This window comes from Arvicola amphibius, chromosome 15 (assembly GCF_903992535.2).
Source record: "Arvicola amphibius chromosome 15, mArvAmp1.2, whole genome shotgun sequence".
In the NCBI taxonomy this organism is placed as follows: Eukaryota; Metazoa; Chordata; class Mammalia; order Rodentia; family Cricetidae; genus Arvicola; species Arvicola amphibius.
The window spans coordinates 50,236,730-50,253,844 of NC_052061.1; the positions used below are offsets into that span (position 1 = coordinate 50,236,730).

The window sequence follows — 17,115 nt, forward strand, 5'->3', positions numbered from 1 at the left end:
GGGCGTTCTCACCCTCATCGTCCGTGCTCCAGCTACACACCCAGGAGGGGGCTCTTTGTTCTCTTTCCTGGACCTTCCTCCGCTGTGCCTGCTGCCTCCACCCTGACCCTGGGTTGGGCAAACGTTATCTTCTTCTCATGCCTGAGCCGTCACAGTATGAACTGTCTCTCGAATCTCTTTAATGGGCTAAAATTAAATGATATGATCGAGAAGCATTGCTGCGCTCTGCCTGGAACCGACACAGCAGAGAGCCTGATGTCTCTCCCTCACCACAGGGTGTTTGTGTGGCTGCCTTAGATGTGGGTATATAAAGCATACAGGAGCAGTACAGCTTGTAGCTCATCCTTGGACCCACTAGGACCTGACTTAGCTTGTCCTTTTCCTTTCTTTTGTAAGCATGTTTCTACATATCAGAGGAAAGCAAAACAAAGCAAAAACAACACCCACAGCACTTTCTATATAGAAATAGGCTTTACAGCGACCTTGTTCTATTCTTTTGAAAAACAATGTCCCATTTTGTCTGAGGACGCCTTCTGAACCCACCAATCACCAGTCTGAGTTTGTTTCCAGCCCTCCCCTGCTTGCTTTCATGATTCTACCCAGAGGTCTTGTCTGAGGTTCCTTTTGTCAGACCCATGAGCTCAGGCTGTCTGGGCTGCTCCCCACCCCGGGAGATAGATTACATCCATTGTTCTTGAGGCCTCCTGGCACTGCTGACAGCAGGGTTAGGTGGAGGCCCGGCTCCCCAGAGGCACTGGTTTGCATTCACTTGGCCTCTGCCTCCAGTCTGGAATTGATACGTTAATAAAAGTCCCCGGAGCCCAGCCCCTCTTACGCACATATGCAGATTTATTGTGTGGGTCTGTCTGCCTGAGTGTCTAACTTATTAAAGACAACAAAATGGGTTCTTTCTCATCCATTATTCGAGGAGAATAATAAGTCTCTGACAGATTAGCTTCTTGGGACTCAAAATTGAATAGTAACTGTCTGTGGAGCTCTTGGGCCAAGAACTCACCTCCTCCTGAAACTGAAAAGTGTATTCTGAACATTTTAAATACTTTACTGTTCAGTCTTGGCAGAAATCAAGCGGATGGAGACCCTCAGTCACATGGGGCTGTGTTCGTCTCTGTGTGGGGCACACTTGCACAGAGAGGGAGCATGGTCCCCTGAGCGTACTGGCCTCTGCACCTGCCCTCCCAGGGCTGGTCCACAGCCAGAATCACCAGGCTTTTTAAGATCAAGCCACTGGGGATGGGAAGGAAGCCAAAGCCAAGGGAGGTCCCTGGGACCGTCTTTTCATATAGTCTGTCCCCTTGGGAAAATCTCTGGGGTGGTTAAATGAAGGCTAGAGCCCTAATCTCCAGGACCTCAGAATGGGGCTGTATTTGGTGACAGGGTCTTTGCAGCAGAAATGTAGTTGCAATGAGGTCATCAGGGTGGCTCTAAGCCATGTAACTGGTGTCCTTATAAAAGGGGACTTAGACACTGAGACATAGAGGGAGGTGATGAGAAGATACGGGGAATAGGCAGCCACCTGCAGGCTTAGGGACAGGGGGCTGGAGCAGACATCTCAGCTGCCAAAGGTACCAACCCTGTGACCCTTAGGCCTTGGCTGCCCAGATCTATGAAAGACAAACTTGTGCTGTTTGAGTCTCCCAGATTCAAGTAATATCTTCTGGGCTGTGAGTTAACTTCAAGACCTGAACCACGTGGTTATATACTATTTAGTATGACTACAGCCTCTCCTGGTTGAACCCAAACTAAAAGAGCCTTTGCTGTTGGACCTTTGTCTGGGGCTTTGTTCTAGCACCCCCAGCAGGCTGCAGCTCTGTCCAGCTTTGAGTTCAGGTCCAGGGGAGCTTGCTTCTCTCTGTGCCATATTCTGTCAGCCAGTTCTCTCTCCATCTGATGTTGCCTGACTCCCCAGCTTTGAGGCCGGGATGTTCAGTGCTCCTGGAGCTCACCAGAAGCACCAGGAACAAGTGGCTTCAGGAATTAGTGAGCCCAGGGATGATGGGAATTTTCCTGGTTACTTGCTGTCTTTAGCCCTTGCTCTGCCACCTTGCAGTCTGAAGAAATTAGTTGGTTATAACCTGGTTAGATTCAGATGCACTAGGCTTTCCTGATGGGGGAGAAGGAGGCTACTCTGCTTTTCTATTGGTACCTCCAGGATATGGGGTACTGTGACCTCAGAATACTACCCTGCCCAGTGTCTGGTTCCCAGCAGTTCTCAACCTGTGGGTCATGACCCTTTGCAGGTTGAATGACCATTTCACAGGGGTCGCTTAAGACCATGGGAAAACACAGATATTTATATTACAATTCATAACAGTAGCAAAATTAGTTATGAAGTAGCTGCAAAATAATTTTATGGTTGGGGGTGTAATGAACTGCTAGTTTGATGTGGTAAACTTCTGGTTGTGAGCAGAGTGTGGCTAAATGTATCAGTCAGTCTGAGGAGAAAGAGTGAGGTCACCCACTTACCCGTAGGCAGCCTGGCTCCCTTCCTTTCTAGTTACTCCTGAACAGGCAGTGCACTGGGCCAAGCCCCCTTGGTTGGCTCTTGGTGGGATACCTAATTGTCAGAGCCTAACTCCTGGCTCTGGAAAGGTGGCTGACCTTTCAAATGACCTTTAAGAGACACAGGGGAGGCTGTTGGAATCCAGTGGTCACCCATCAGGTACCCTATGTGTCCCATGACCACCACTACCCCTAATGGTTCTCCCTCACCTCCTTCCACCAGCATTCATGCCAAGGCAAGGAATGTTCCTCTTGGTGTTGGGTTTCTGCCATGCAGGTGCAGCCCCTGGCATTCCTGCCCTGTGGTACATGTTAGAAGTGGTACCTGGAGGCTGTAGAAGTTCTGGGTGATGACTTAGCTTATCTGCGTTTAGTCACAAGAGCGCAAGTTCAGGGAAGGTGCCAAGGGGGCCAGGTCCACACAGCACAGCTTAGACTCTCTGACAGCTCAGGGGTCGAATGATGAGAGCCTCTGGCCTCTTCCTCCTAGCTGGTCACATGAGATGGCAGCTGCACCTAAGGACTGTCGTCAGGCTCCACACCAACTCTCCTGGTCCCCCATTTCCAGAAGAGTGCAGCACCCAGAGCAGGGCTGCTGCCTTAAGCCGTGTGGATGGCACTGGCTGTTGGCAGTCTGATCTGCTTCTGCTTGTGGAGTAGCTGCGGTTGGTGACTTCCTGCAGTTTCGTGTCACACCCATGTCTAGTTATCTGTGCCACCAAGCAAACCACCCTAGATGTGGGTAAAGCTGGGTCTCCTTCCATAGCCTTGTGGTTGGTAGCGCCATCCTGCTTCTCATCCAAGATAGCCACAACACATGCGACACTTTCCAGCGTGTGTATGAGCCTCCCGGCTCTCCACATGGCAGCGTAGTCTGGTGCAGTTGCCAGAGTGCCCTGGAGGCCACATCCAGCTTCTCACCTCAGCTGTCCATGGAGGAAGGGCAAAGAAACATGGCCACTTCTGACCCCCTGCAGCCCATAGCTCCAAGCCAGTGTTCTTCATGACATGTTTCAGGATTTAATGCCAGGCACCAGATCGCGGGCAGGAGACTTCTGACTTCATTTGAGCACTCGAATGTGGGTCTGTGGCTTCAGCTCTGTGGGTTTTGTTAACATTCCCCTGCTGCTATCATATGTGTCATCTCCATTCCTCCAGTGCCACCACAGATGGAAAAGATGACTCTTGTGGCTCTTGGCCTGGGGCAGGAATTTGAGTTTATTCAAAGCTGAGTGCTGTAAAGCAGGTCACCCCTGGTGCCTCATGAGGATCAGATGTGATAATGTGTGGCCACGGAGGTGACTTTCAAGACAGGCATGAGTAGGTCACAGCATTCCCAAGTTGCTGAGAATAATAAGAGGACCCTGTGCTGCCAGAACAGCTGTGGCCCAGGCTCTGGCCAGCATGTGCCAGGAGACTGACCGTGTATCTGGTCAGCCAGTCTATCTAGAACTTCCCTGTGATGGGAACAGAGCTGGCACCCTGGCCTAGGCAGCCTTGATTTCACGATAGACTCGTTTGCCCTCAATTCTTTTGTTTGTGTCTCAGATTTATCCTCTCTTGAATGGGATGCTGGTACTGTCCACAGGTGTGATGAAGATCACACACTGACTAAAGGGAACTACCAAGAGCTTGGTAGTTCCAGCAAGTGGGGTGTTCAGAGGCAGGAACTTTAGGGGGGCAGTGTTGTCGTTCTCACCGAACCATGGTGGGAGCACCTGGCTCTGCACATGGCCAGCCTCCCGTGAAGACATCAGCATCCAGCGCTCCTCTGACACTTAGTCCAGTGGTGACTGCTTGCAGGGCATCATTGCTTAGTATCTCTAAGGGTTAGTTTGGCAATGGCCATGAGCTCATAGCAATGACTATGTTCTTATAAGGCTAGTGTGGTCTCTCCTTGGCCAGTTGTTGGAAGAAAACAGGTTTATTATGGGGAGTGGCGTTTACCAAAAAGACATAGAGACAAGCCCAGCATTACTGAAGTCCAGACTGTAAGGGTCTCTGGATATTTATCTGAATTCCTAGGGTCCTTTGGCTTCTGAACTACTGTGTAGGCTACATCTGAGGGGCAGAGGCTGGGCTCACTGCATTTCTGGAAACAGCTCTTCAGCCAGGCACTGTTGGCAACCTTAGGCCAGGTCTGGCCAGCTCTTCTGTTGCTTAAGTAACGCTGCACACTATGTAGATCCATAATTCTACCCGTAACATATTTGTGCTGGATTTAAAAATTATTCATGAGAATAATTTAAGAACATGGAAGAAAGTTGGAGAAGTGGAAACACCACCCAGTATTCTCAGCCAGCGTGAGCTTTTCTACTTCCCTGAGTCTCATTCCAGGCTAGTCCATATGGATGCATATTTTTAGATAGCTGTTTTATTGTGTACATAAAATTTGGTCTCCTGCTTAACATAGCATTTTGCATATTTGATGTGGCCTTTATCATTATAATTTTTAATGAATCCATAATATCCTCTTAAGGGGCTGCAACATAAATTAAGTGCTTAGTGGAGAATATTTTAAGTTTCTTCTCTACTTGTATAAGTAATACTGTAGTATTTGTGCAAAGAATGTGTTCCTTATTTGGGATTAGTTTATTGTGATAACTGGGCAGAAGGTAGGTAGACCTGAAAGGGGAGGTAAGGCCCTGTCTCAGGGCTCCCTAGAAAGAGCTGCTCCTGTATTTAGGGTTGCGGTTCACTGGCCACTCCCTTAGGAGAAGTGAACACTGTACAGAGTAAGAGCCTCAGGAGGTTTGGCCCTCTAGAGAGGCAGCCTTTGGATCAGATGTGGAGGATCCTGCTCCCGGTGATTCCATTGTATCTGCCACTTTTCCTGGTGATTACATTGTATCAGCCACTTTCCCCAATGATTCCATTGTATCCGCCACTTTTCCCGGTGATTCCATTGTATCCGCCACTTTTCCCGGTGATTACATTGTATCGGCCACTTTTCCCAGTGATTACATTGTATCGGCCACTTTTCACCATGTGCTTCCTCATCAGGAACACGAGGCCAGCAAGCCTCAGGCCCAAAGAATCAAGACTTTGTGTTTAGTCGTGGAAAGACCAGACTAGGTGAGGGAAATAGCTGTGTTTGCTGAGCTTGATCAGAACTTAAATGTTTACTGAGGCCCCTCCATGACTCCCCCCACAGCCTCCTTTGATGTGTAGAGCCTGTTTCATGTCTGCTTCTCTCTTCCGCTGTGCCCCCCATCTTTCTGGAAGACTCTCAGGGTTACCCTCATTCTGCTGTGAATATTTTTCACACATTTCCTCGGTCTCCCACCTGGCTGCAGAGCATCATGGTGTTCACGGCAGCCACATTGTACCGAGTACACATGACCTTCTCCCGCTCTGCTCCTAGCTGTGACCCCCGCTGGAATATGCTGGCTCTGCTGTCTCCATGAGCAGTGTCAGGAGGGCCCCTCGGCCCTCCTGACACTGCCCACTTGTGTCTTCCAGCACCTCCATAGAACTGATGCTTCCACAGGGAAAGCACTGGGTTCTCTGAAGAGGGTGCTCTTCTGAAGGACTAACCAGGTCAGCTTGGAACTAGTGGGCATTTCAAACACCCGTCCTTCTACTCACTGTTGGAATGGCCTCCCTGGACTTTCCTGTGGGTGTCTGCTCCCATGGTGATTTGTGAGGAACAGGGAGGTTGTCTGTGTTCATGTTTCTAACCTCTGGCTCCCAGGGCTCCTAGCTCTTTCCCCCAGTTTCACTTTCCCCCTCAGAGATATTCCGTTAAGGCACATGCAGTCTGCAGCTGGTCTTTATTTGGGTCACAGAACCAGCCAGGCAAGGACCATGATGTAGAAGCCAGGCCCATCACAAGGTCTGGCATAGATGGTGGTGCCTACTGGAGCAAGGTGGCCACATAGGACCTGATCAGCCAAGACACAATGGGGCACCTTGTGGATATTTGAGGCTGACATGGACACACAGAATCTTCGTGGTGAATAGGGCAGGACGCCGCATGGTGTGCAATGTGCAGAATAGTGACGCATAAGGCCATGGTCACACCAGCCGGGGAGACCCTGCCCCTGCTCTGCTGCCCTCTGCTGCCGCCCTCCCCCTTGGCTGTACACGCTGCAGTGCTGTCTGACTGCGGAGCCTGCCCACCACTTCGCTGTCATCTGTTTGGAAGTTTCACTTTATTTTAAGGCTTGATTGATTAGCATGAGTCACAGTGGGAAGCATTTGCTAAAATCCCTCCTCTTTATGTGAAAGACATTTTCTAGTCAAGCTTCTGACATGTGTCATGTCTGTAATGTGAGAGGATCTGCTGTGGCTGGAGCTGGAAGCCCAGAACAAGCAGAATCGAGGCTGAGAAGCGGCTGTCCATGCCCATGCTGCTATCTATGCAGGCTCTCCATTTACAGGAGGAGAATGGATGCCAAGCCCGGATCATGCCCAGCTCAGCCATGAACTCCATCACCGTATCCTGGGGCCACTGCCCCTGCCTCTGCCTTCAGGGACAGGACTGCAAGGTGACTTGCCATATACTGGCCCCTTGTGGATGTCATTGAGTATGGTTTGGGTGTACCAGTTGCTCTTTTTAGAAAGGTCGCAGTGTGAAATAGATCACTCCTAGGCCTCACTCCTTGTCTCCTAGGGCTGGCTGATCTTATAGTACATTGAGTAACTCAGCATTTTCTCAAGAAATTTCTGTCTTAGCATCTTTGAAGAGGGATGGGAGCATGATTGCTTGAAACTGCCATTCAGAATGTCCAGCAACCCCACCGCCCAGACGTAAGCAGATGACAGATACTGGTCTAGAAACCACTTCTCTTTGTGTAAATGAGATCTATGTGAGCATTGTACTTATAATTTTTAAAACTTTGGGTTTGGAGAACTTTGTGAATGTTGTACGGAATTCCCACTCTCACCGTTCAGTTCTTGCATTCATAGGATGCCAATATAGGTATTTTATTAATTAAAGTTCTTGCTTTATTTAATTGTCTCTGTGTTCAGATGCACACCTAGGTGTGGTGACTCGTAAGGAGTGTGGATTTGGACATAGTGTGTAAAGTCACGCTTTCCTTTAGGTTTTAACCCGACCCCCTGGGTGCCTGGGCTCCTAGCATGTCATCTAAAGTCTCCTTCCCTCTCAGTCCACACAACTGCCCAGAGAAGTACCATGACAAGGAATCGTGTGGTTGGTGGCTCCTACTGGGAGCAAGGTGGCATTGCAACATGGCTCTGTGGCACCTTGATCTTCATGTGGCCTAGGCACAAGATCTAATCTTGGTCCTTTTAGGCTCCTCTTGGCTGTGATACTCCTCTTACACTTCGTTCTGTGTGTTTTGCATTTATTGATTTACTCATTTGCTTATTTATTTATGAGTCCCAATCAAGGATTTGCAGAATGTGCCTCATGCTATCTGGTGTGTTTTTCTCCTGGGGTCATGTACTTGGGAGAGACGACTGTAGAAGTGGACATTGTTTTAAAGACAAGTCAGAGTAGGACAGGAGGACATGTAATAGCTGCAGTAGCCTGCGTAGGCTCTGCGCGAGGAGCAAAAGCTTCCTCATTGGAGGTCTTCAGTGTGATCTAGGTTGTATCCTGCCTTGCAGTTGCTGACCCCATCAGAATGCCATTTATGGAGAAAAGATAGAGTATGTTTAATTTCTGTGTTGTATAATATATTAGCAAACTGAGGCCCAAGGATGTAGCCAGAGTCGCCTAAGGTGACAGATAGACCAGCACAAGTCTAATCCTCCCCAGTGTGTCTCGGGTGCCCCTGGCTTACAGGAGCTGGCAGACTGGGGTGCTGGCAGCCATTGCTCTTGTATGTGGCTGAGAACATTTAGATAAAAGAGCTTTGACAGCATCTGTGTGCTGAGCGTGCAGGGTACCCTGCCAAATTAGTGTATGTGAGAAAGGTTACATGGTGGAGCTGGTGCAGTACTCCAGAGGATCAGCGCCCATGTTATTCCTCAGCAGCTTTCCTGTGAGCACACGCAGTAAAACAAATGCACAGATGACCTTTGACACGATGTGCCTGTTGTTTGTGGTTAACTGAGTGTATGATTATAAAGCACACTAACTCAGATGTCACAGTAGAATCTTATCCTCTGCCCATCTGAGCAGGACAGAGCTCCACAAGCTGGTCAGTGCACTGAGCATAAGGGTGAAGCAGCATCCCAAAGCTACCTGGGACCACTTAGACCCCAGCCAGGTCCCGCCTTCATGGTATGATTGACTAGGACCAGACACTGGAACTAAGACTAAGAACTCAGTTTTTCACTTCCCTTCCTCTCCTGATTCCTACACTTTGATATGTTTTGGCTGTTATCCCAGTAAAGGCTCTGGGCTGACTGTGTGGGCTCAGAAGACTGGTGTGGGCACTTACTGTTCCTCAGATGTGTCCCAGTGCCATCTCTTCATGGTGAGACCGGAAGATTCACTATTTTCCATTGTGTGTGGTGAAGTGCATCTCTACAGTGCAGCCCTGGGGAATACAACCTAGCCTTTCTTTGTGTCCCGTGTCTGCTCCCTGGGAAGGTGTGAACAGGTGGCCTCTGTTCTTGTCACCCCTAGCACAGGTGTCCCAGCCATGCCTTCCCTGCCATGGTGGACTGCATCCACTAAAACTGCTTATGGGTATTTGGTCACAGCAAGAAAAGTAGCTCCCAGTCAAAGTGAGGCCCTGACACAGTGAGCAGCAGGTGCTTCCCCCTGTCTGGGAGAACCTGTGGTTTTTCTTCCGCTCCACCGTGGTAGAACACCCACCCCAAGGAATTAGAAGCAGCCAATAGTCCCTGAGTCCCTCTGGGTCCCTTGGTGCAAGAGCTTGGCTGTGGGAGGTGTGGTCTGATATGCTCTGAGAGCCTGGCTTCTGGCTGAATGGCCCCTCAGTGGGTATGGAGCTCCAAGTCTGAGTAAGTGCCTCTTTCAGAATCTGGAAACCTGGCTTTTTATAAACGCAAGTGTTGCTGCTCTGATCAGCCTTGGTGACAACTACCAAATAGTCTCTCAGTGATGCTGACAGGTGACATTGAGGAACCCGACCTTCAGGAGTATTTTGGGGGACTTGTTCTGTGCCTGACATATGGTCTAGTAATGGAGATGATTTAACATTGACTAAATGTGTTTCAGGAGGGGAGATTTCAAAGAGCCTGTTTATTTTCTCTTTTCTTCAGAGGGATATTTTTATGCCTGTTACAAACATGGCACAAACCATGTGGTTCCTGCTCCCACCTCACAGGCATATACCCACCACTAAGCAGAAGGAGAAGCACAGCGCCTGCTCCCCAGCGTGGACACAAGCGCCCTGAGCACAGGGCATCACCACGTGGTGACATTAGCACATTTTCATATTAGAACAGTGCTGGTGGGTTAGGTGTGCTGTTAATGCTGTAGATGTGAGGAGCCTTAAAGTGTCATGGCAGACCGGTGGAGGAGCGTGTTGCCTAGCTAAAAGTGTCATGGCAGACCGGTGGAGGAGCGTGTTGCCTAGCTACATTCACCATCAAGCATTCACCACACTGCCAAGGACACACCAAAGGGATGTGAACGGTACTTGTGACCACAGAGGAACTGCAGGTCTTGCATGCTACACGCTGTACTTGTGAATAAGTAGCTCGTGTAAAAGGCCACCAGTGACAGAAAACCTGGGCCACAGGAGGTCATGGTAGCTCACCCAGCCTCCCAGTTTTGAAGTTCAGTGCTAGTGAGACTTTATTATCACTGACTGGGCCCTGCCTAGAACCCCAGGCTTGGGCTCAGGCTCTGAGCTAGGACTCAGCTCTGCTTCTGTCAGCGCTGACTTCATGCTCCACTTTCACCCCCCTGTGGTCTCCTCTTGAGGGCAGCATGGATGATATACGTGTCCCTGAACTCCACCCATTTTCCAGATTCCTCCTTCAGGGCTTCACAGGTGCGCCTCGCTTCCGGACCAGAGCCACCTGCCTCACTCACTAGTCCAGGGTGTTCAGTTGGGTTCTTGGTGCCACCTCTGATCTCTTTGTTCCTGGTGAGACTCGACCTTCGTCTCTCAGTCCTAGACTTACTTGTCCAGTGTGACCTTCTTTATACTGCATCTGTATCCTGACCACTTGGCCTGGCCTCTTCAAAGAGTTTTTAGAACAACTTCAAGGTGCCTTTGTGTACCTTGTCTTCTGCTTCATGTTGGGGGCCGCCCATGCCTGAGCCCCTCCCTATCCCTCCTCTTCCCCTCCCTCAGGTTTCTCTGAAACCTACGTCTGTACACAGAGCCCTCCCAGAGTGCTTGCTGGTTCTCTGCTCTTGCCCAAGTTCATACAGCATGGGTGGGGGGAGACCATTTGTGCCTGTTGAACCCATAGCTTATAGGCTTGAAGGAGAGAGGGAATCTGCAGTCCCCTGCATGAGCTGGGAACTGGAACCTGGAACCAGATCCAGAAAAAAAGAGGGGGCACACGCTTTTCACCTGCACTTACAGTACATGAGACCATGCCCAAAGTGGGCTGGTATCTTAAAAGCTATTGGCTGAAGAAGTTTCCACAATATCCCTTCATTATAGTGGTTTATCTGATGGAGAGGGAAACTACCTCATTTAGAAGGTGGCACGGTAGATGCCCTAGCCTGGATTCTAGCCCTCTGGACTCTGGGTTCAGAATGTGCCTCAACTTGGTCTTTGACAGTACGGTTGGTGATGGCTATATTCACAGTGTTCTCAGTGCCTGCATAGACGGTCCCTCTGTGGGGATAGCCAGGCTGTGGCTCCTCCTGCCCTCTCCTGCCCTCCTCCTCCTTCTCACTGTTGGGAATTTTGAGTGGAAGTCCACTACAAAGCAGTCCTGTTTGACCCTCAGAAAAATATTTTTGCGTTTTAATGACATGTTCAGAATGAGCCCCTGGTGACTTACTTCACTAGAGGGTTAGGGGTGGGGCGCATGATAGCTGTTCCCTGACAGAGCCCTCTCTAGGCCCCACCCCCACCAGTGCCTTGAGCTGTCTGTTCTACATACTCCCACCTTTCACTCTGCTGATCCCCACCTCCAGAATTAGGGTTCTGGTAGACACAGTAGATGGGGAAGTTGGGGGATGGGTGGGAAGAAAGTGTATTTTGGGAAGAAGAAAAACCAAAACGATGATAGTTGACCTGGCTGTGTTGGTCATGTGACAGCCACAGACTGGGATTTGACTGGAGCCACCAGCTCCAGAGACAGCATCAGCATTCGGTTTTATTCAAGGTGAAATAGCTTGACCCAGCAGCCAGACTGTGTGAGAGGGCGGAGGCCCTGGTAGGGGGAAGCATTATTAGTCATAAAATCTGACAAACCAGCTATGAAATAGAAATGGACGCTTAATTAAAAGATGGCACTGTGCAACCCTGAAGTGCCATAGCTGGCTGCTTTAGTTTCTGATGGTTCTCTTTACTGCAGAGCTGTAGTTAGCGCAGGCCGCTGCGTTTCAAGGGTCACTGCATAATCATCACCAGTGGTGGGTTGAAAGTTTATTTATAATCCAATAATCAGAAGAGCTGATTACAAGTATCGTTTTAGAATCTTCTGGCCCCAAGAAAATTTGTAAATAGGGTCCAGATGAGTGTGAAAACATTGTTGCCATGTGGAGCAAAAAGTTCTGGGAGCCAGTGGAGGCTGAGAAAGAAGCTTTGCTGAGCAGGGCTGGCTCGGGACATGGTTTGGAGCAAGGGGGGGTCAGGGTGTCTGTCATCCCCCTCCCCTCACCTCCACATGCCCTTCCCGTGATAAACCCAGCCATATCAGTGCACTGCAGAAGCCATGGGAGGAAGGAAAGACTACAGAGAGAGGAGGGGCCAAAGACAGGATGACTTCCCTTAAAGGCAGATTATGGGCAGGACAAGTAATGTTTGGCAAGAATATGTTCACCAAAGCTCAAGGAAATCTTCCTTAGAGTCACACAGCACAGTACAGCACAGTACAGCACAGCAAGCACACACAACACAGCAAGCACACACAACACAGCAAGCACATAGCACAGCACACACAGCACAGCAAGCACAACACAGCAAGCACACACAGCAGGCAGTCCAAGGAGTGTGGCTACTGGAGAGCAGGCGGGGCTGCAGGGAAGGTTCCCACTGCCTAGCATCTTTGTCTGCTCCAGAAGTGGTCTTCCCCAAGGCTGGGCCCAGGGAGTTTTCCTATCTGGGTTATACACAGAAGCACTTTTTATTTGCAGAAATCAGACTGAAGTGGGTGGAAAATGCATTAAGCTGTGTGGCTGCAAAGCTGTTGTTTAGTTTGATTTAATATTGATAAATGACAGTCAATTGCTTGCCCATATGGGTGGAATAATTTCCACCAGAGCTTATGTCTTGCTCTGAAGGCTGGCTCCCTGGAGTCCCCTGTGAGCTTTTGGTTTACCATCAGTAGGATTAATGTGTCCTCTGACGTATTAGGAGCTCAGAGACCCAAACCTTCTAGATTTCCCAGGGCCTACCTTAGTCCCATGACTTGTCCACCATGACAGTGTTGTGCTCAGCACATAGTTGCTGTGGTACTCACCACAGAGCCTGGGATTCCAGAATTCTGAGTGATCTTTCTATTGGTGTGTGATCAGGTCACAGCCAGAGGGAAGTACAAGTGTGTTCCCACAGAGATCGCCTCCCACTCTCTCCCTAGAGTGTAGTCCAGACTTCTGGGTGCTTGTGAAGATGATTCTATGCCAGGAGCACTCCCTGCTTACTGTTGAGTCCCCCAGGGTGACGGCATCATGAGACACAGCCTCTGAAGTGGGTGAAGGTGAGCCAGCAGACAACTTACTCAGTGTCTCTGTTTTCCCAGGATGACTGGAACGACATCGACTCCATTAAAAAGAAAGACCTTCACCACAGCAATGGAGATGACAGAGCCCAGAGTGTGGAGACCCTCCCTCCAGGTACTGTATCTGGACCGAGCCAAGCTTCTGTAACCTCCTAACTGAACGGCCTGAGCGTAGTGTTAGGAGCAGTGGCTTGGGGCAGAGAGTGAATCCCTTAAGCACCTGGACACTCCCCAAGACCACACTTTTGCTTTTCCAGTCAGGACATTGGTGGGTGATCAGCAGACTCTATTGAAAGAGGACGAATAAAGTATAAACACAGGATTTGAAGTTTTAGTTCATGAAAAAATTTTAAATAGACTTAATTTTTTCTTAAGGTGTAGCAGCAGGCTGCTTGTTGGTTCCTGGCTGCTTAGCCCTGAAATAATCACACAGAAACTGTATTATTTAAATCACTGGTTGGCCCATTAGCTCTAGCTTCTTATTGGCTAACTCTTACATATTAATTTAACTCATTTCTATTAATCTGTGTGTTGCCATGTGGCTGTGGCTTACCTGCTAAAGTTCCGACCGGCATCTGTCTCTCGTGGGGCTACATGGCTTCTCCTGACTCCACCTTTCTTTCTCCCAGAGTTCAGTTTAGATTCCCCCACCCCACCCCGGCTCTGTACCCCTATAGCTCTGCCATAGACCCAACCAACGGTATTCACAGCATACAGAGGGGAATCCCACATCATCAAGGAGTTTTAGGTTGTTAGCAAAATTGCCAAAAGATCCAGAATATTCCTATGCCACACATCCACTTGTAGACAGGAGTTTCTGTCCCGCTGGCCCATAGCTGTCCATTCAGTCCCAAAGAAACACAGAGGGGCTTGTATTAATTGTAAACTGTTCGGCATATTATTCAGGCTTATTACTAACTACCTCTTACAACTTAAGTTAACCCATAATTCTTATTTGTGTTTAGCCATGTGGTACCTTTTCTCAGTGAGGCATTCTCCTCTTAGTTCCTGTGTCTGGGTGACAACTGTGTCTCAACCTTTCCACTTCCCAGAATTCTCCTAGTCTGGTTGCCCCACCTGTACTTCCTGCCTGGCCACTGGCCAATCAGCATTATATTAAACCAATACAAGTGACAAATCTTTACATTGTACAAGTGCATTGTCTCATAGCATTTACCTCCCCTCTTCTCTATATTCTTACCACACTGGGGCACTGGGAACAAGCCATGACCTACATTAGCTCAGGGTCACCACCGAAGTCCACAGTGAGGGTCATTCTAGTGATAGGGCACATTCTGTGAGTTGTTTGTTTGTGTTTTTAAAGACGTGGGTGGGTGGGTGGCGTGCGACATATATACACATAGGGAAGGAATTAAGTGCATGGGCTATGGCCAGAAGAGATAACTGGGTGTCATCTGTCATTCTCAACTTGTTCATTCGAGGCAGGGTCTTTTCCTTGAACGAGGGACCCCTTTTTCTCAGCAAGCCCTAGTGGTCGCTCAGTCTCTGCCCTCTTGGGGCTGGAGGTACACAGTGCAGGCCTAATGTGTGGTTCCTCATGATTGTACGGTGCTCTCATCCACTTGCCCCATCTCTCGAGTTCTGACAGATGTGTGGCAGAGTCATTGACTGTCAGGGCAGAGTGACTGTCCTGGAAACTGCTTGTGCTCTGTCTGCACTCCCTCCCTCTCCTCGCCCCTACCGAGCCACAGGTCCTCTCACTGGCTCCCAGCACTGCCTCTTCTGGGGTGGCCTATCATCAGAGTCTACAGATCCGACTTGACTCACTAATACGCGCAAGCTCCTTCGTGTCTTCTTATGGCTTAATGGCTAATTTCTTTTCTTTAGGCTTATCCCCTTCTTTGTGTGGGTGTGTTTGTGTGTATGTGTGTGTGTAGGTGTGTTTATGTACATGCATGTGGATATCTCTAGAGGCCAGAAGAAGGTGTCAGGTCTTTGGTCTTGTAAACCACTTGATGTGGGTTCCGGGAACTCAACTCCAGGGTTCTACCAGAGCAAAAACATTTTAACCACTGAGCCATCTCTCCAGCCCTAACTGGTTAATTTTTATCATTGAGTAATAGTTCATTGCCTAGATATAACACAGTTTAATTTTGCATTCACTTGTGGAATGGTGTCGTAGTTGCTTCCAATTTTTGTTAATTGTGACTAAAACTATTGTATAAATAATGATAAATGCAAAACATAGCTTGTCTCAAAGGGAATAAGCAGTGGCTAAGTCTGAGTCAAATGTAAGTGACCATAGCCTAGGCACATGGCATGTCCCACCATGGGAGAGACTCTGAGAATTTATAATTAGAGCAAGGAAAAGGTCATGAAGCAGGATGTGCACCAGACCACCCGTGAGGTCAGCAGAGCAGGGACTCTCCTCTGCGGGGTTTGGTGCACTTTTCGGATACAGGGATTGGTAAGCAGCTGTGAAGGAGACTAAAGACAGCAGGATCTGAAAATTTTTTTGTGTTACTTTCTAGAATCTTATTTATGTCTATGTTCTCATTTGAGTTAGTTTTTGTGAGGAGATGGAGGTGCCTGTCTAGAGTCCTGTATTGATTTGTTTACAGATGGAGGTGCCTGCCTAGACTCCCATGTTGGTTTGTTTACAGATGGAGGTGCCTGTCTAGACTTCTGTATTGATTTGTTTATGGATGGAGGTGCCTGCCTACACTACTGTATTAACCTTTCTAGACTCCCGTGTTGTTTTGTTTATGGATGGAGGTGCCTGTCTAAACTCCTGTGTTAGTTTGTTTATGGCTGTCCACTTGTGGAAGATTTACTTTTTCACTGGGCGGTGGTGGCACATCTTTAATCCCAGCACTCAGGAGGCAAAGGCAGGCAGATCTCTTGAGTGTGAGGCCAGCCTGGTGTACAGAGTGAGCTCCAGTACAGCCAGGGGTACACAGAGAAACCCTGTCTCAGGAAGGGGGGAGGAGACATATGGCCTTGAGAGCACGGAGAAGGACGAAGACCTCCAGAGAGAAGAGACTGACAAGCTGAGTAACTCCAGTCCAAATCCCAGTGAAGACATTAAAGAAGGTTGCATTGCCTCCACTACCATGAAGAAAACTATAGATGGCATTGTCTTCATAACAAGCCGGCTCACATCCAGAGACTAATCGGTGAATCTGACCAACAGCAGGCAGAGTCACGGCACTGGGACTCTGCTTGGACCAGAGGTGTGGTCTGTTTACAGTCCTCGATGGGCCGCTCCAGAGCAGTGCTCTCAGCCTGCCTAGTGCTGCGGCATTCATACAATTCTTCATGTGCTGACCCCCAGCCATGAATTATTTTTGTTGTTACTACATAGCTAACTTTACTACTGTTATGAATTATAATGTAAATATCTGATACGTGACCCCTATGGAAGAATCATTCAGCCCCCAAAGGGGCCATGACTCACAGGTTGAGAACCATTGCTCTAGATTCTAAAAGATGGAACTTTGCTTGTTGGAAGCTTCAGTATTAGTAAACTTGAGTTACTTTTTTCCCTTCATTTTACTTTGCTTCCCTGAATTTTGAAGCTGCCTTTTTCCCTGGCCTCCCCTCTCCACCCAAACGTGTTTGTTAATAGAAGCAATATTTTAGATATTGGACATCCAGTATCTGTGTAAAATCAGTTTTCCCTTGAAAGCTGGTATTGTTATTTGAGATGACTTTTTTTAGATATCAGGGATGTGATGCCCACACTCAGGAACTGCATGTGTTTAGAACAAAACAAAGCAGTAATTAATGTGCAAGGTGAATGCATTTGGATAAACATAAGCCTATTTTCTAACCTTTTTAAATGCAAACTCTGCCTTAAATGGTAGAATATTTAAACATTTGCACAAAATAAAAAAA

The 17,115-nt window shown here is 48.5% G+C and overlaps 1 protein-coding gene across 1 annotated transcript in view; it reads left to right on the forward strand.

Moving 5' to 3' along the window:
* Positions 1 to 17,115, forward strand: part of Galnt2 (polypeptide N-acetylgalactosaminyltransferase 2) — a 120,748-nt gene that overhangs the window by 51,340 nt on the left and 52,293 nt on the right. The window contains exon 2 of the mRNA XM_038313125.2: positions 13,279 to 13,372. Coding sequence (XP_038169053.1) covers positions 13,279 to 13,372 — 94 coding nt within the window. The remainder of the gene's footprint in view (positions 1 to 13,278; positions 13,373 to 17,115) is intronic.